The sequence below is a fragment of the Gallus gallus genome, chromosome 3 (genome assembly GCF_016699485.2).
Source record: "Gallus gallus isolate bGalGal1 chromosome 3, bGalGal1.mat.broiler.GRCg7b, whole genome shotgun sequence".
Classification (NCBI taxonomy): Eukaryota; Metazoa; Chordata; class Aves; order Galliformes; family Phasianidae; genus Gallus; species Gallus gallus.
Window position 1 is genome coordinate 1,021,607 of NC_052534.1, and position 20,104 is coordinate 1,041,710.

General features: G+C 39.5%; 1 protein-coding gene across 11 annotated transcripts in view; it reads right to left on the reverse strand.

Annotated features, from left to right (window-relative positions):
* The window catches only part of FANCL (Fanconi anemia complementation group L), a 28,505-nt gene extending 17,957 nt beyond the window's left edge, over nt 1-10,548 (reverse strand). Inside the window, exons 1-6 of one of the 11 annotated variants that reach the window (XM_046938665.1) lie at nt 10,398-10,548; nt 8,802-9,013; nt 7,963-8,021; nt 7,027-7,082; nt 5,913-5,969; nt 4,754-4,851 (exon numbers count right to left, since the gene is read on the reverse strand). In XM_046938665.1, coding sequence (XP_046794621.1) covers nt 4,754-4,851; nt 5,913-5,969; nt 7,027-7,082; nt 7,963-7,969 — 218 coding nt within the window. In that variant the 5' untranslated portion in view covers nt 7,970-8,021; nt 8,802-9,013; nt 10,398-10,548. Of the gene's footprint in view, nt 1-4,753; nt 4,852-5,912; nt 5,970-7,026; nt 7,182-7,962; nt 8,022-8,801; nt 9,014-10,256; nt 10,369-10,397 lie in introns of those variants that run through there. The other 10 variants (XM_046938662.1, XM_046938666.1, XM_046938663.1 and 7 more) reach the window with 10 other exon arrangements.
* Nucleotides 10,549-20,104: the final 9,556 nt, after the last annotated feature.

The following is a 20,104-nucleotide window of genomic DNA, read 5'->3' on the forward strand; positions in this document are numbered from 1 at the left end:
CACTGGCCTACAAATTCCTGGGAGTATTTTGCCACTCCTCTAGAACAGTTTAAAGAAATAGAAGTCTTGATAAAAAAGGTAGTCAATTAAATTCAGTTTACTTAGAGAACATTTTTTTAGATGAACATCAAATTACATCATTTCTCCTCCAATAGGAACAATCACTGCTCACACCTCATTCTAACTTTACCTCAAAATTATATTACACATTTTTATAAAGATAGGAGATTACTTACAACCCAGGCCTCCATCTACTGTTGCAGATGGGGTTGCAGAATGCCCACAATGAAAATTCATTGCTGGTCTTCCTTTTTCTCAACAGAATGTAAAAAGTAATATACTGTCTCTAGGGGATGAAGGAGGATTCAATTTTCCATTTGAGATAGAAGAAAAGAACTCAGTAGCTTACTGGCTACTGGTTCTGTGACTTCATGCTCCCAGTGGTTGGATTAACAAAAAAAATAATGAAGAAGTGAGTTCTGTAGAACTGGGGGAAGTTGGACAACTCTCTAAAAGCCATATGAACTTCTACATACAACCTCACAAAAATGAAGGAAGTTTAGACAGGTGATATTTCAGCTATATAAACTTTTATTCCTCAGTGGGCTCCGTCATTTCTTCACATATAAAAGAATGGAATGATCATAAAGATGGAAAGCCTCAGTTAAATCTCCAAAGCACTGTAATTCAACATAATGCATTAATTACATTTCACTGAGACACACAACAGGGCTGAATTTCTAGGAACGGAGAAGACAACTGAATCTTCCACAAAACAACTTGGCAAGTATCAAGCAGAAATCAAGACTGCATTGAGATCTGAGATAACTGGGATCGTGACTCACACTGTGGACTCAAGAAATGCTAGCAACCTTTACCACAGAATCACAGGAGTGGGAAGGGACCTCTAGAGGTCATCAAGCTCAACCTCTCTGCTAAAGCAGATTACTTACTGCAGGTCACACAGGTAGGTGTCCAGATGGGTCCTGAAAATCTCCATAGAATGAGATTCCACAACCTCCCTGGGCAGCCTGTTCTGGTGCTTCGTCACCCTTACTGTAAATAATTTCTTACTCGTATTTGTGTGGAACTTCCTATGTTCCAGTTTTGGCTGTTACTCTTTGTCCTAGAACTACACACCACTGAAAAAAGAGTCTGGTCTTGTCAAAATGCCTCCCAAGCTTTAGTTATTTATAAACATTTATCACATCCCCTCTCAGCCTTTTCTTCTCCAGGCTGAACAGCTGCAGGTCTCTCAGCCTTTTCTCACATGGGAGATGTTCCAGGCCTTTTATCATCTTTATCACTCTGCGCTGGACTTTCTCTACAAGATCCCTGTCTTTTTTGAACTGGGGAGACCAGAACTGGACACAGTATTCCAGATGTGCCCTCACTAGGGCAAAGCAGAAGGGGAAGAAATCACCTCCCTCACCCTGCTAGCCACACTGTTTTTAATGTACCCCAGAACCTTTTGTTTATTTTACTATTAGTTCATACGCATCCTTTCCCACCTCAGCTAAGTTTGTGACAGTTTCTTTGTCCTCTAAAAGTTATATGAGTTATCCTTTATTATCCTTTGAACTCTCCAGCTTCACGGAGGAGAGCAGTTGCTATAGGAAATTCAGTGAAACTTTAGAACCTATTGAAATGTGATTTTTGTGAACAAGTATTTGAATGTGAAAGAATGTGTACTCCACGCTAAAATTCGGTCAAAAAATAAAGCTTCCGTTATAACAGAGGAAGTGATTATATCTAATAATGACAGTTTGCCCATTTACAATATTCATTACTGATTTTATTCTCAGTGGTTGAAGAGGAAAGAGGCATAAGATCATTTCAAGTAATGTCTACAATTTGTTGTTGAGAAACTCCACATATTCCTTAGATAAGTTATTTGAATACACTGAATTTCTGCCATCCCTAAAAGCTTCTTACCTCACTTTAGAGATAAGGGACAATACCCTATTGTTTAGATTCTCTTTCAAATAAGAAAATTTTTCAGTTGGATTTGGATGCATTCAGATATGGATTGGCTGGAGCATGGCCCAAAAATCTTATTGAGAAAAAGTCCACAACAAGCCAGTTTTTGTCTTTTTTTTTTTCTCCCTCAAAGACTAATACTGATAAATAAAGCCAGATGTGTCACAAGGTGTGAGCATTTAACTGAAGTTTTCTGGCAGTAAGAAGACTTAGTTTTCTGCTAGAAGACCGTACCAACATGTTTGTAATATGCAAGTACACATCTTTTACAGCCCAAAACCAGTTTAGGTTAAGTGGCCTTCTCAGTAGTTCATTATATTTTTAATTAGAGGAGTAACTTGCTAATACACTTCAAATTATCAACTCATTGTAAAGCAGATTTGATAACTTATGTACAGACCAGTCTTTTTAATAATTGACTCCCACCTCCCAGACTGAATAGCGACCATAACACATTAAACAAGAGATCTATGTCTATAGAATTACTTAACTACACTGGACAAAAGCACAGCACAAGTTTTTTGTCCACACAAAAATCAATTTTATTTAGAAAATTAGGCAAATTCTGCCTTAGAAGCATGCTCTCTGATAAAACACTGATGTGCTTTAACAGGAAGCCACTGAATATTTTATATTTATAGCAAGAGAGAAGAAATACTCTTTGAGATAAGTTCCAAGAGTGTACTACATTTAGTAATATACAATTTATAAATACATTCATAATTGAATGTATATGCTATATTTATATATGCAATTATATATTAAATATAATAGTATTTTCAAGTATATTTAGTTTGGGTCAGTGTATTTTGCTCGCATGGGCTTCTTGAAGGTTTTTTTTGGGGGGGAGGGGGCAGCAGGCAGGGGAGGAAGGAAGGGTGTTGAGCAGGAAGCTGACGTGATTCAGAACTTAGTCCCCATGTGTTTAGGAATTCTAAACGAATATTCTCAGACCTGCTTGAAGAGTATGCCATCAGCTGTACACACCAGCTACATACTTAATAATAGAAATAACTGAAAACACTGTAGCTGATTTAAGAAGGATGTTCTAAAGAAGAGGTCTTCAAAGCAAATTTCCACTTCATGTTAATTACATGTTACTTATTCATACACAAAGGTGAGAAAACTCAAGAAAACTTCTATATAAGTCTTTAAAAAAAAAAACAAGTAACTTGATGTGGTGAAATAAACATGTTAAATTACCAGCCAAGATTAAGAAAAAAAAAAAAAAGTAGATTTGCTATTTTGAAAGTTCCAAATGCAGACTTTCTGCTTGAAGCTTTTGTTTTAGAGAACCTAGAATATAGCTTCTCATTCAAAACTCTTCAATATTTTGCACAATCTTTCATCTTTGCCCCTTAAAAGAAGGCTCTCAAATTAATTGCATCCTATCAGTAAAATTAAACACAGTCTACAAATTTATTTTCTCTATGCCTGCACAGAAATAACTGCCTTCAACTCCATAAAGGTTACCTAGATACAAATCATTCCAAGATCTCTGCTGAAGGATTAAATTATTTGATATCAGAGAACTTGCTAGTAGTGGCATATGATAGCAGGTAAAGCCTTCTGAGAAGTCTGCAAATCAGGAAGCATTGCAGATTTCTGAAAAATTTTCGCAGAGACTGAGTATTTGATCACAACCCTGTGTTCCTTCATGCTTATAAGAGATCCACGTCTTCCTCTGATGAGCTTTAAATTTGACACTCCTACTATCAGCTCATCTGAGGGCATACTGGATTGTGAATAAATACAATCTGTTTGAACACATCCGTTATCTAATTAACAAGTTCCCAGATGCAGCTATGTCTACTTTTCTTTCCTCAACAAAAGATATGTATCTTTTGTTAGTTTCATGCTCTTCCCCCTAAAAGTGTTAGCGTGGGTGAAGAGATTCACTACTATTTTACATCCCTGAGAAGACCACCTGGACGTCCATTCCATATTTGATAGATACTCATTTTATACAACAGCACATACCCTCTGTGAAATCATGTACTCAGGTGCACTAAGCCAACCTGACCAGGTAACACAGCTTATCCTCTCCTTGTGCAGTAACCAATCCCTTCAAAAGCAACAACCCAAAAATGGTCTCCCTGCACAGCTGAGTCAAGAAAACATACCAGATGCCTTTCAGGAGCCCTCACCTTTGTTTGAATTACCTGGGTAGCCAGAAACATAATAAATTTCTCTAGTTTCTCAAGGGCTATTGTTCTGTAGTTCTGGAATAACAGATTCCCCAGATCTCTTCTACACATTTTTTTTTTTTTAATAATGAATCCACAAAAAGGTAAATTTACATTTTTGCTTGGTCTAAGGAGGCCCTGGTGGTATGGAGGCAAGATTGAATTATGATTTTTTAAAAGGACAGTTCTAGTTCTATTTAAAACAAACAAACAAACAAAATACTTAAGAACCACTATCATGAAGTTAGTTACAATTATATAACTCACTACATGACTGAAATCGTTAAGAAAAAAAAGAACTATAAATATAGTATTGTTTACTATGCCAATAGTTTATAGGTCAAAGAACTGATTGCTTAGTAGTACTATCTCAACCCTCAGCTCAGTTATCCAACCCTGATAATACGTCTTCAGTTGAAGCAGAGTTCCTTTTTTCCTTTTTTGCTTTTTTAAATTAAAAAAAAAAAAAGCAGACTATTTTAAAACAAAAAGTTTCTGAACAGGATAAATTAACAAGTTATATATGAACCCAACACCTAATACATATGTATGAGAGGGTATTCTATTAGGTAACAAAATAAACATACTTATTCCAACCCAATATTTCTAGATCTCTGATGAGACAGGAGTAGTATTCTGGTGGCCACGGTACATGCAGCTCTTGTGTATTCTTCAAAGCAATTTCCTGTTTAAAAGAACATTAAAAACATCATTAAGAAAGATTTCAATATTTTTGCATCTACTTAGTTATGTGATTTTTGCAATTCATTCAAAATATTAAACTTATGTAAAATTAACTGTACACTGCATTTGTTTTGTTATAGCCTACAGCTAAAGCAGACAAAAGCTGTTTGGTAAATTACTTCAGATACTGCTAATGAAAACATCTGCAATTTAAAAAAAAACACAGATGTTAACAACAGTCTTCAGATGCAAATATCAAATGTGCCTCTTTTTCATCTAATAAATTTGAAGCCAAACATCTTGTCTGAAAGAACATTTCAAAAGAAGGTTCCATGAAGCCCACAGCTGCCTCCTGAGCATCACAGCCACAGAAGAAAACATGAAATTCCTCATATACAACCACATACAATTGTAGCAATTGAATGTTTGGATATTTCCAACACTATCAATCAAAAAAGTAATCAATGTCTCAGTTTTAATACAATAGGATCTCAGAGTTTGTGTACAGGTACTCACTAGGCAGGTCATGGTGCCTCAAAAGTTCTATTAAAAACTTCATACCAGATTACAGAGGAAAAACAAACAAACAAAAATACAGAAAACCACATGTTGCACACCTTAGCGTTGCACTACTTGCTCTTGAAAAGCATACTTGAAGTTTTGCTTACAGGTCACATGAAGTGAGATCTGCTTCCAAAACTACAGTAATAATGAAATGATTACTTTCAAGAGCTACCATCAATGCCACTCAGCCTCAGAGCTTTGTACCTGACAGATGTGGAAGACATTACTGAAGCAGCATCAGGAGCGAGCATTTTTTTATTATTATTAAACTTAATTCTATACTGAGGTGCACAATGAAAGTGGGTAGTCAAACTGAAAAAAAAAAAAGCGTTCCAACAGGATACAATGAAAAGGTGAAAACACCTTTAGCAATCCACTAATATTGTGTAATGTTCTTCCTTGTATGTTTATCAACCTTTAAAAAGAAAAAAAACAGCAACAACAACAAAAGAAAAAAAAAAACACCACCATCAATATTCTGGATATTCTGCCACTCACCAAAATAGTTTTCAGCTCCACCACAAAACTGACAAGATCTGGACAACTGTGCAACCTCTGGAAAGAACAGAGTATCATTTTCGTATCATAACATTTATTGGTAAATAATTCCAGTCTAAGTATCTACTCTTCTGGTATTATCAAGCCACTAACAAGGAAAAAAGTCTCAACCACATAAGATTTTAAATACCACAATTAAAAAACAAGTCTCCCATGCAGGGAACCTTAGTGAAAATTAACTACCATCTTTATCAAATAACGTCACATAACACATTTACATAGTTTGTGAAGATTTTATACTTCATGCATTTATCTGTATTTAGGAAGACATTTATGGACACTTCAGTTTCTACCAGAGAGAAGAGATGCTTTTGAATTACTCAAAACATTTTCAGTTAAGTTTTCTTTATGAACTCTCAAGAACCATCTACATCCAGATACCATGCATTTTAAATGATCCTTGTTTGTCATCAGATGCAGCACATATTTACACTTCTGTTTCTTTAGCCCTGTAACGTAGGGTACTCCAAAGCTGCAACCCTTGTTCTACAAAGCAGCGCAAAGTCTAAGAGATAAAGCTTGCACATTTGGCAGATGTCTCCTTAAAATATCCTTCATGACTGGAGGGCAGTTATATCCTTGCTCTAAAAGTTTCTTCAGGACAGAGTGATTTAACTTAGATTCCTTGACTGCCTACAATGCAGAATGAGCTACATAAATCAATATTTTTTTTCCTTTATGCATTCTGAACAATTTATTACATATACAGAGAGAGAAATTAAGGAAAATGTAAAGACGTCAGCTGTAATTTATTACAAGTTGTTCTAAAAACTTTCAAAAAATGAACAAAAGGAAAACAAACAAACAAAAAACCTCACCCCAAAACTTGAATAAAAAGTGACTATTTTCTAAATCCTATCCATCTCACCTCACAGTAGTCTGCAAATACTCAAGCATTTCAAAATTGTACATCTTGCCTACAAAGTAAAATTAGAATTCTTTACCACTTTCAGAATATGCATGAGTAAAAGTTTTGCGAATCACATATACACACACACGTAACAGAATCATTATACATAGACATTCAATAGAAATGGATTTAAAAGTAGCATACCTGTTTCAAAATATGCTGATATCCATGCAGTATCTTCTTTAGGTGCCAGCTACACTCTATCCTGGACAAACAGTACTTTGTATTCATTTTAAATTCATACTACATGATTTTGAGAAGGGATCATAAAGTTTGGTGCCAACAACATAAAAGTTTTTCTTCAAAAACAACAAAGGAATTAAACAATATTTAAAATTTCTTTGAGATTTCATATTCAAATACATTTCAAATTTTCAAATGTCTCTATCCATAGTCCATTAGAAATTAAGCAGACATAAAAGCCTCTTTTTTGAAGAAAGCAACATAATTCTTTCAAGCTAATGTGACTTTATAAAAATACCAATATTTTAAAACTCAAGCCTGAAAATATCAGTTACTTGTAATGCAGTTTTAACTATCTGACCTAGAAAGTAGAAGCTACCTAAAACCATCTGTTCACAGTTTACAGCAGATAGAAGCATAGAATAGAACGGTAAGAACTAATGCATGCATACATACAATACACACATATATCGGAATACCACTGTGATAAACAATTGCACCAGTATGAACAGGGCTTTTAAAGAGAAGTTCAGTAATGGTTAGTGAAGCATTTTTAACTTCAAGTGTATCATTCCTTTAATTTACAACTTTGCACTGGATCGTCTGTTTTCCAAATGGTGACATATAAATAGTTTGATCTAAATGAACATTTTTTCAAGTACCCTGACTCTTATATAAATATAACCAATTAATTAAAAACAAAATATTTTGATACAAGGAATGTTTATTATCACTGTTTATTAGCACAGATGCCGTATAATTTTGTTTCAAGGTTAAGTAGATACCAGTAAAAATTAATTATCAATGCTCATACTGGAAAAAGGTACCAATTTATACACATATTCATAACTGCTTGGTTACATACACTTGTACATTTTTTTCATATGACTATCTTACCTTGCATTTTTCAGTTGAGAATCTGTTGGTAACAGTATCCGGATGTGGAAGTCTCTACCCTTGAAAACAAGCATTTAGTTAATAGGAAGGTCAGCAAAGAAAAATTGTTTGATATTATGGGCAATAGTTCCTGAAAGTACTGACTGCTAAGCAAGAAAATTTCTCTTCTGTGACTTTCAGGAATATTATACAGAATTTCTTCACTTAATAAAAAAAGCAGTGTGAGTAACAGGTAGAAATAATCCTGGTTTTAATTCTCAAGTTGAAATAGTCTTGATCTCTGTAACTCACAGTATTAAGTAAATCATATTTTATAAAGAAAAACAATACATCTAAAGAAGAAAAAAAACATTACCCAGACCTGGACATGCCACAATCCAAGTCGTGCAAAAGTCTGTAAGAATATCTCTTCAACTCAAGTAAAAGAGTAGACTCTTATTATAAAAGTACTATGCTAAAAAGGAGCTTGGGCACTGATGCACAGAAGACTTTCAGCAATTTAGAAACCATAAATAACATTAATATAGCTCTTCCCTCATTTGTGACGTCTTTATGAAGCAGCTCCTAAACACTGCTTACTTCTATTTTTATTAATTGTCCTGATTCATGATCCTGCCCCAACATTCTTAAAGGATTATCAAAACAGAATTGAAATAAAGGTTTGTGAGACACCTCCACAGAAGTGGACAATTAACTTATCTCAAAACTTACTTCAGATTCTGTTCCATCTCAGCGTGCCTTGAACTACCACTACAAATTCTGACAGTTCTTCAGAAGAATGGTAAGAACAACAGCAAATATCTTCTAGTGATAAAACAACCAATTTTGTGATGTTTTACCTTGACGCCAGCAAGGCTTTCAATACTGTTTTCCACAACAGCCTCTCAGTGAGGTGGACTGAAAGCTGTTAGAGAGGTGCCAGGCTCTAAAGGTTGTGCTCAGCATGACAGTGTCCAGATGGAAGCCGTTGACTACAGGCACACACCAGGGGTCAACACTACCAAACCCTCCTTATTGACCCAGATGAGGGGACAGTACACTCTCAGCAAGTCTGCAGAGGACAAAAGACTGGAGGAAGCAGCTGATATAACCTGTACTGGTAATACCATGCACCAATGCACTATGCAACTAGAGAGCAATTCTGCAGAAAAGACCCTGCCTGATCCCAGTGGGCACCAAGCTGACCTTGAGCCAGAAGTATGTCCTTGCAGCAAGGGAGGTGAAGTACCTCTAATGATGCATTAGGCAGAGCTGCCAGCAGGCCCAGGGGCAATGCTTCCCCTCTGCTCAGGGGTGGTCAGGCACCCCTGGGATGCCAGGTCTCTAATGCCAGTGGGACAGAGACATACTGAAGTTAGGCCATGGAGAGCCACGAGGGTGATTTAAGGGTCCAAAGTATCTTGCCAGTACGTACAAATACCTGACAAAGAGAAAAGGGCACATGGCCAGACTCTATGGAGCAACACACACTCAGAGGGCAAGAGGCAGTGGGTATAAGTTTAAACAAGGGAAGCTTCACTTAAATGCAGGTTCACTTAAACTTCACTTAAAAACAAACAAACAAACAAAAAGCCCACACAGCAGAAACACTTATTGATAGTTTAAGTGGTCAAAGACTAGATCTGGTTGCCTGAGAGGTCATGTGGTTTCCATGCCTGGAGTTACCCAAAATCTGAATGTACACAGGCTTGAGCAGCCTGCCCTGAGTCACGCTGCCAAGGGGCTCCAGAGAGTCCTACCAGATCTCTGTGATCCCCATAAGGAAAAACAAAGCGTCTGTCCCAGAGTAGAATGCAGCCCATTGGAGCATCAATTGCTTCCAAAGTCCTCCAAAGGTATATGTCTCTCAATACAGTCGTAATTTCAGACCTCACTACACTGCAGCCCCAGTCTCGATCCAACAGCTGCATCAGAAGGCAGATGCCCACACTGGTACCTCATCCTTCACAGCAGTGCCTGGATGCGTTCCGGCACACAGAGCCGCAGCTGCGAGAACAGCGCCAATACAAACACCCGTTGCAAAGCGCACCGTACGAGTTCAATAGCAGAATCACCGGAAATCTTCCTGACTTCTAACTGTAAAGCTGCACTTTTGGAAATGCAAGCACATGACGTTCGTGTGCTGTTACAGGAGGGAACTTCCAGGTGAGGACGCACCTACCAAGGGCTGCTCCTGCGCGCCGCGGCCGTAGCACAGGACGTGAAAGCCTGAAGGACACCCGCTGCCCACCCGGCCCAGTTCCCCTCCCCACACCGAAGAGCAGTCCCACGGACACTCCAACACCCGACCTTACGTGGAGCCGGGCGGAGAAGCGGCTGCGGACAGCCGTCCGGGCTCGCACGCCCCCAGGCAGCGCAGCAGCCCCGCTGGGCCGCGCTCCGCTTAGGGCCCCTCACACATCCGTCGGGCCGCGCAACGCAAGCGGGGCCGGTACCTGCGCGCTGACGAAGCCCTCATAGGCCGTCCCCTCGCGGTTCTGAGGCAGCAGCAGCGGACACTGGCGGAGCAAAGATCCCCGACCCGCCATACCGCATCTCCACTGCCCGCCACTGTTCGAACCGGAGCCGAGGCCCCGCCAGTCAGGCGGCGCAAGCGCGCGAGGCGAAGGGGCGTTCCCTGCGCGCGGCCGTTGGCGCGGGGCTGCGCTGCCGCTCCCGCCTCAGCTGTCGGTAGGCGGCTGTGCGAAGGGACGTCCTGAGGAAAAGGGGCTGAAGGGAGCCATCGGATGGGGTTCTTAATCTACAGCCGGCGATACAACGATGAGCAGTTTGCGGTCACTGTGCTCGGGAAAGCTCAGAAAATGAGTTTTAAACAAGCCTTAGAGGTTTATTCTACGTAGGTTGCTCTGAAAGTAATGCCTCCTGTTTATTAACGTGGAAACTACAACAAAGAGCGCAATAACGCTATTGATACACTGATCTGACCCTAGGAGCTTGCCTATAACTTAGGCTGTAGCATACCTTTAAAACACTTGAAAGCAGTACTTTCTGAATATTCAATAGGCTAGATTTTGTTAGTAAAATTATCCTATGAAGTCAGAGACAGCAAGTGCATTCAGAAACAAAGCAATTCATATGAAACCACGTAGTAACTTAAGAAAGTGGTATTGTTTCCATGAGTTATTTTCAAGCTTGATTTTTTATATGTGAGGCTATTGTGAAATGCACCCTTAGAAAGTTTGCAGATGACACCCAGTTGGCAGGAGGTGTCAATATGCCTGAGGGTAGGAAGGCTCTGCAGAGGGATCTGGACAGGATGGATTGTTGGGCTGAGGCCAGTAAGACGAAGTTCAACAAAAGCAAGTGCCAGGTCCTGCATTTTGGCCACAATAGCCCCAGGCAATGCTACAGGCTTGGGGCAGAGTGGTTGGAAGACTGTGTAGAGGAAATGGACCTGGGGGTATTGATCAATGCTTGGCTGAACATGAACGTGAACAGCAGTGTGCTCAGGTGGCCAAGAAGGCCAATGGCATCCTGGCTTATATCAGCAATAGTGTTGCCAGCAGGAGCAGGGAAGTGATCATCCCTCTGCACACAGCCATGGTGAGGCCGCACCTCGAGTACCGTGTTCAGTTTTGGGCCCTTCACTACAAGAAAGACATTCAGGCACTGGAGTGTGTTCTGAGAAGGGAACAAAGCTGGTGAGGGATCTGGAGCACAGGCCTTATGAGGAGCTGCTGAGGGAGCTGGCATTTTTCATTCTGGAGAAGTAGAGGCTCAGGGGTGACCTTATCACTCTCTACAACAATCTGAAGGGAGGCTGTGGTGAGGTGAGGGTTAGCCTCTTCTCCCTCGTAACTAGTGATAGGAATAGGGGGAATAGCCTCTTGTTGCTCCAGGGGAGATTCAGGTAGGATGTTAGGATATACTTCTCCAGGAGAGTGGTCAGGTGCTGGAATGGGCTGCCCAGGGAGGTGGTGGAGTCAACAACCTTGGAGGTATTCAAGAAATGTTTATATGTTGTACTGAGGGACATGGTTTAGTGGGAAATATTGGTGACAGGTGGACAGTTGGACTGAATGATCTTTAGAGGCCTTTTCCAACCTTGGTGATTCTGTGATTCTAAGAAAATAACAGTGCATTATTCTTCACATTAGTCTCTCCAACATAAAACAATCCATTTAGAAACATGTAAAATTGCTATTACTGTTATTGCTGTCCTTCATCATTGCTCAGTGTCATTTTATTCATCTTGCCCCTAAGAAATGACCTTTTCTGTGCATATTCCCACCTTTTCCCACAAGTTTCCTGAGTGACAGAATCTCATCCTAATCCCATTTCCATTTAGATGTTACAGAAAAGCATTGTAGACCTCAGATGGAATAAGTAATCATAATGGAAAGATAATAATATGTTTATGAAATCTGGATTTTATAATAGCAAATTGAAAAATTACAATAGTATTTCAAGCCACTGAAGGTCAATGTTACTAAGTGTGCAAGGCTGCCAATCAAGTGTTTTCAAACTTATTATATTCTAATACGTAACATAACTATTTCACTGAGCACCTCTTTTCTGAAACACTTCCTCTTCTGCAGAGTAATCATAAATCTGGTGGCAAAAGCAGTAGTTATTTGTTAAGGAAAAGCCTCAGTAAAAAAATATTTAGTTTATTTTATCTGTCTTTTAAGCAGAACTAAAACCATGGAACTTCACAGGCCTCTACAAACTGCACAATAGGCCACAGTGTAAAAATTCCAGTACTAACAAATGCTTAAAAATGATATGGAGGGAGACTTAAATGAACAAAAGAATGCTTTGAATAGTGTATAATGGTCCCTGTTTTCACTGAAGTCAAATCAACTTGCTTATTCTTAAAAGCTACACCAGAAGTGTCAGTATCTTTATCTGATCAGAACACACAGATAAGGAGTGAAACTCTTTGCCCTAGACAAAAACTAATGTTTAAAGCCTATTCTCAGCTAATTAAGGAGATTCCTCTCCCCCAACCTCCCTCTCCCCCCCTCTTCCTGGAGCTTCAGTTTTCCACTACTTGAAGGTACAACTCAGATGCACTAGCAGCCCTTGGGAGTACGTAGACCTTTCTGTAATTAAACCATTGGGCTATGGTTGTCACCTGAAAGAAGTTTTCTGGTACAACTGCTCCAGCTGACTACTGCGGCTCACTACTGCAAAAGACAGTTATGTTCTTCCCTTCACCCCACTCCCAGCTAGATCCATTTATTTGCTGATCAAAAACTGATACCTTTTTCATGAATTCATTCTAAACAAATGTGTCTTGCTGAAGCTGTGATGCAAGCACTAGAGCTGGCATGAAGAAAGCACCCATAACCCGAGCTTAGTTATGATCTTGAAACAGTGAGGTTCGATCAGCCACTAAGAAAAGGACAGTTGAGAACCACCATGCTCCCATTCTACCACAGTCCTCCCAGTCCACAGCCTATTATGGGCAGCTTTTGCATACCCCTTCGTCTTACCCGTACAATTTTTGCTAGAAAATATTTCTAATGATTATTATAAAGTTGTCTTACATTGCAATTTATTTCCAACTATTTAAAACCATTTTGTATGGTTAAGTAAACACTGGATATTTTAAAAGGCCTTAGGTCTAGGGGGCTATCAAAGCTCACGTTCGTGTTTGTATGTATATACAAAATCTTGGCACTCTGTTTGGCAAATGACCTCTGATATGACTGATGTATCAACTTTAATGCATGCACATAAATTAATTTCCATGCATAAAGTACAGATACTTTAAGCCCAATTACATCTTCCCAAATTTTGCAAATACTTCCTTTGCAATCAGTGGTAACAATGGAAGATGAAACCAATCCATATTTTATATAAATTCTAAAGACACAAAAATATGCACTTTATCTCTTTCAAACCTTGCAGAGCCCAAACTCTTGGAAGGAATGTTGTCTTTCTGAACCAGGGAACGTATATTGTTAGAAATTCCAAAAGATGCTGGGCCAAAATCTGGCCTTGCTTTTGCCACTGTCAAATGAGGATATTTCAGTGGAGATGTGTATATATATATATGTCCATGTCAATGTAATAATGATCATTATGTTGCAAGACAGGGTATAATGCTGACATTCTCTTTCCTTTAAACATAATTCCTAAGAAGGTTTCCTTCAACCAAGTTGAAGATAAACAAAAGCACTGTCTTGTTCCAACCAGAAGTTTAATAGCCCCCCAGACATTTAGCAGTCACTTCAAGCTTTGATCAAGATCAGAAACCACAGATTTCATTGTAGCTAAATCAAAACAGAACTGAGGTTGAAATGAACTATGGTACTAAATATCATTGTATTCCTATTGTGTTAAGATACACTGTTATGACTGGCTTTGTCTTAACCCTAGTATCCAATTAAATCAGTGTTTTCTAGTGAAATGAGTTATTATCCAAAATGAGGGAAGTAATGAAGACAGAGACAAATCACAGATAATAATTCGTCCTATATTTTCAAGGCTTCCTCACACTCAGTTTAGAAAGCTTCAAAATAATTTTTTGATGTGAAACTAATGTTTTTCATACATTTCATGGATGCAAAAGCAGAGGCTCTAAATTTATATCCACTTTTTGATAGTTACCTTGTATTCCCATATTGTTGGAAAAGTGCAAAATACACAGACATTAATTTTTAGGATGCTAAGGTCAGAAAGATGAGTCACTATTACTTAGTGTGTTACAACGTCTTTTATTCCTTTTAATTCTTGAACCTTTTGAAAAGAGTCCCCTGAAAACTCACAGAAAATCGAGCCATTTTCTATAGATAGGAGTCTATAAATCCAGGCAAATCCATTGTTTTTCATAGAAAGAAAGTTGAATACTTCCTGTTCTGTCTAAACTTAAAGTTGTATGTGACCAGTGGCGTAGAAATTCATTGTCTCTGCATATGTACCTCACAAAGAAAGGTAATGTTTGTCTAGATTACTTTTCAAGCCAGCAGATGCAACTCTAGTGATTTTATGCTAAGCAAAAAGTTTTCATTATCCACTTTATTGCATCCAACTTTATAATAGTTTAAGTAAATGCATAAGAAGAGCACAGACTATAAAAGTGAAGAGAATACTGTGCAGAAATTAAAAAGAAAAAAGAAAAATACATAATGTATGATGTAAAAAGCAACAGATAAAGAAAATTAAAAGGATTTTACTAGAGAAAAACAATTTCATTTTATTGTAAAGCTCTAAATGAATAAAATAAAGTCTTTGAATGTGAAGATGATTAAAAAGACAAAATCATTAGCTAAAGATATTTACAAGTTTAGACTTTCATTTTGATTGTAATTTTAATTAGCCGGACACTGAGGGGGGATGAAAATGAAAGCCTACATCATCTACTTACTCTTTAAATTGCATTCCACCTTAATTTTCTGCTCTTCAGTTCTTAATTTTCTCTATTTTTGTTCTAAGTAATCCAGTTATCAGAATAAAGTGATTTTCTCTCAGCCAGGTTTAACATTCAGTGTTTGAATCTGTGAACCAAAAGTTCACCCCACCGCTTCAGTTTTTATTCTTTCAATAGCAGAAAACTCTACAGGAAACTTTTCCACTCTTTTGTCTGTACAGCAGGGTTCTTTATGTACACATAACGGCTACGTAGCTAATAACAAAGGATTCTATTTTAAAAATAATTACATTCCACTTACAGTTTCCCATGGAATTTACTCATAAAATGCAGGATGCACCAGAAGATTAAATGCCATTTTCCTGTTCATTAAAGCCATTTTTCTAAATGTAACTGAGTTATTTGCCTTTTTGTCTTGAAAGAACCACATACCCAAGAAGTGGTTAGAGTCAGTTTATTCTTAAACAAAAGAGCTAATTACATTTAAGCTATGTCTGCAGTGTACAGTTAACTTACACGTTTGTTCCCTGGTTTCAGGCCATGGATAGATACTTCTTTCTGAAACAGCTGTACTGGATGCTGAGAAAAATATTGACCTCTGACTTTCTCTTCCATGCCAAAACATGCTTCCCCAGCTGATCTGTGTAGGTGAAGATACACAGTGGATCCTCCTGCTTCTAGCAAAGCTGTTCAGGTTGATTTAAATATCTGATGCAGGTGCTTAAAGAAGATTATGGTATTTTTTCCAGAAAAACTCTGGATGCAGAAATCCAGAGCTGAGACAGGTGCTGCAGGTGCATAAGCAAGACTGTGTAGACCATGTGAGAACATCCTCACTATCAAGACTTACCACAGAATCACAGAACATCCTGAGTTGGAAAGGACCCACAAGGATCACTGAGTCCACTTCCTTGCTCCACATAGGACCACCAAACCCAGTCTCTTTGTCTGAGAATGCTGCCTATACCTTCCCTGAGCTCCAGCAGCTCAGGGCCATGCCCACTGACCTGGGGAGCATGTTCCATGCCCACCACCCTGTGGTGCAGAGCCTTTTCCTCATGTTCACCTGACGCTCCCCTGATGCAGCTCCATGCCGTTCCCTCGGGCCCTGCCGCTGTCACCAGAGAGCAGTGCTGCCTATCCACAACTTGTGAGGAGCTGTGTGCCACCATGAGGAACTGTGGGCTGCCATGAGAGCTTCCAGATCTTTATTAGAACAATCATTGAAAACACATTAAAGAGAAGTATATGGGGTCCCTGGCAACAGAATGCCAGTTCATGGCTGACTTGCATCTTGTGGCCTCCTGACGCATGAAGCGATTTATATAGAGCCCTCCCACCCACCTTTCTGAAGAAGGATGGATCCTCCTCCACCAAAGGAGCTTAAGCTTCAAGGGAACAGCAGCAAACCTGAACCAATGGAAATTGACCCACCTGAAGATGAAGTCAAGCCCATGGAGGTGGACCTACCTCTGGAGGAAGAACCACTGGAGGTGGATCTACCTCCATCAGGCCCAGGCCAGCACTATAACATCATGCTTGCCCGGAGACGTCTTCATATCCGTTGGTGGTGCACCAAGGACTCTCGATTTCTATCTTGGCGTTGAAATGTCATTATCCGCAAGAGAGCCCCAGTGCTAGCTGTTGGTCCCTAGTCCCCTTCCTTCCCATCCCCCATCCTTGTCCTTTGCCAAGACCTCTCCCCTCTTCTTTCTCAAGCTCTGAGGAGAAGGGAAGGACTTGGACTGGGACTGGTGTCCACAAAACCGATGTGCTGGGACAACAGGAACAGTCCAGCAGACAGCCTCAAGCTACCTGGTGCCTCCAGGTGAGCCCCGAGGAAGAGAGCAGGACTGGGACTGGTGTCCATTGAGTTGCTGTGCTGGGTCACCAGGAGGAGTCCAGAGGATAACCTTGAGCTCCCTGCAGCCTCTAGGTGAGCCCTGAGGAAGAGGGCAGGACTGGGACTGGTGTTCTCTGAGCTGCTGTGTGGACAGCCCTGAGCTCCCTGCAGCTTCCCGGTAGTGTCAGAGAAGCTACAGTCGCAGCTGTTCTTTTGGAGAAGAAAAATTTGGTTTGGACAGGAAGAAGGACAGGAAGTCCATTCCTGTTGCTCCATTAGGACTCTTTTTCAAGACAAACAAACACTTTAAAAGGACAATACAATTTGAAAGGACAACAATAGTAACAATAAAAAAGTAAAGCCAGTAAGTACCTCTCTGTCTTTGGTACTTTGTCTGCCCTGGGACTCCTGTGTCCTGTCCCACTCTCTCCAGTGGGAACAGTTTTGCCCCATGGGGTGAGGCCTAGACCAGGCCTGCACCCTCTGCTGCCACCTGCAGCTGCCAGCCCTGTCCACCCCTGACAGGCAGCATCTGAGCAGGTCTTTACTCAGCACTGTTACACTTGCTCCAAAACTTGTTTGCATGATAGCAGTGTGGGGTGTACCAAAACAAGTCATTTTCACACCCAGCTCCTGAAGGCTTTCTTCTTGCTCTTTCCCAATGATTTCATCTCTCACAGCAAATTTAAAGAAAACAATCCCAGACGTCCTATAGCAAAAGTTTTCTCTTCACAGCCAGGAACGGCTGATAGATGCCAAATGAGCATCACCCCCTTACATCTTTAAAGAAGAGAATAGCTATGACCCTCCCTCCCCCCCCCAAAAAAAACAACAGTAAAACAAAAATACAGTAGAGGCCCAAGCCTCCCAAGCCTTCTGACTCCAATACCACCACTATCCCTGACTTTTTCAAAGGTTTCATGTTTCTTGACATCTTTCATGTCTATATTTCATGTGCCATTCACTCCTGAAAGAGGTTAAAATAATCCACAACAATTGTTACCAGATCAAAATTACACCAACACTTGCTGAAATTAAGTCCAGTTTCTCATTAGCAGGTCTGTCAATTAACCTTTTTCATTACCCAAGTCGGTAGCACAAATTACGAAAAGAAGGCAGGAGAAGGAGTCAGGATAATGTCTTACAGGTAAGATGAAAAGCAGAGTATGTATGAGTACAATTCCAGTGTCTGTAACTACTAGGACAGAAACTGAATAAAAAGAGAATCATCACCATCTGTCCAGACTCTATTCCCGGAGCTTGCAATCACAGGCGTACCTTCATACTGAGGTCCAGCAAACTTTCCTTATCAGTACATATGCCTGACCCCAAACCACTGAGGGCATAAGCAGAAAGTATCATGACCAGATAGCTAATCTTCTCAGCTGCCTCCGAAGCACCTTCAATTGATTCCACTGCAAAGCTCATCCACATGAAGGATTCCTCACAATTTCTGCCTTCCCCTTAACATGTCCTATTGAGATTCTTCTGCAAAGTTGACTTGTAGGACAACTTGTTGGCCCACAGGGGAGAGCTGCAGAAATGCCATAAAAGGACTATCAACTCATTAGGTCTTTCTTCTGCACTGAAAATAGATTTTATACAGGAGGGAGCAAACCTGTATTTCTGCCAGATTAGCTGATTTGGGCTATCTGCACTGCCAGTGATGTGTTCTTTCAAAGCCCAGCTGAAGAGTTAATATTTTTTTTTTTCAGTATGTACTTTCTCCTTTGCAAATAATTTCTCTTAGAAGCAATTTAGTCCTGAAAGATGTTATATACCCTTATCATAAGACATGATTTTTTTTAGCTGGCTAAAAACCAGCAAGCTTAGTTTGATCTTGACAAGATCATTGTGGAAAATACTGTGATGCACCCTAGCTGCAAATAGACAGTCATTTGAACATGACTAAGCTAGTCTAATGCTTAAAAAGAAAGAAAGAAAGAAAGAAAGAAAGAAAGAAAGAAAGAAAGAAAGAAAGAAAGAAAGAAAGAAAGAAAGAGAGGAAGGAAGGAAGGAAGGAAGGAAGGAAGGAAGGAAGGAAGGAAGGAAGGAAGGAAGGAAGGAAGGAAGGAAGGAAGGAAGGAAGGAAGGAAGGAAGGAAGGAGGGAGAGAAGGAGGGAGATAGGGAGGAAGGGAGGGAGGAAAGAGGAAGGAAGGAAGGAGGGAGGGAGGGAGGAAGGAAGGAAGAAAAAGAAAGAAAGAAAGAAAGAAAGAAAGAAAGAAAGAAAGAAAGAAAGAAAGAAAGAAAGAAAGAAAGAAAGAAAGAAAGAAAGAAAGAAAGAAAGAAAGAAAGAAAGAAAGAAAGAAAGAAAGAAAGAAAGAAAGAAAGAAGGAAAGAAAGAAAGAAAGAAAGAAAGAAAGAAAGAAAGAAAGAGTGACAGATATCACACCCTCATTACCACACTAAGCACTGCAAATACCAGTGTAAGTTAAAGGAACATCTACTTCAAAATCAGCACTGTATTTCTACTTTTACTCATTGTCATTTTACCAAATTAGATATTCATCATGTAGTCACCCTCTCCCAGCTTGTTCTAATGGGCTCAGAATTCTGCCAAGATACAGTTGTCTATTCCCTTGACAGAACGATCAAGTGCAAATATTGTATTTAAAACTAAAGGTCCGATTACAGGATCAATTTATGATCTCAGTTGAGGTAATATAATTCTGATATAGTTCATTGACTTTAACATGAACGCAGTAGCTTTATTCCAGATTTGCTCATGTGTAATAACATTGAGTTCAGTCAGTGGCTTTTATCATTACTTTTTAAAAAGCTGACTAGTACTCTAAGTTGCAATACTGGCTCCTTCCACCTTTGAAACAACACTTCATAATTACCACTTGTGGGTCAAAAGCATATATTTAGTCCAGTGGTGCTTAAAGGAGTGACATGCACTAAGGATTTTGCTTAAGAAAGTGAGAGACGAGCACATGAAGATGGTAACATTAAACATGTAGTAGAAACTTGTTTACTG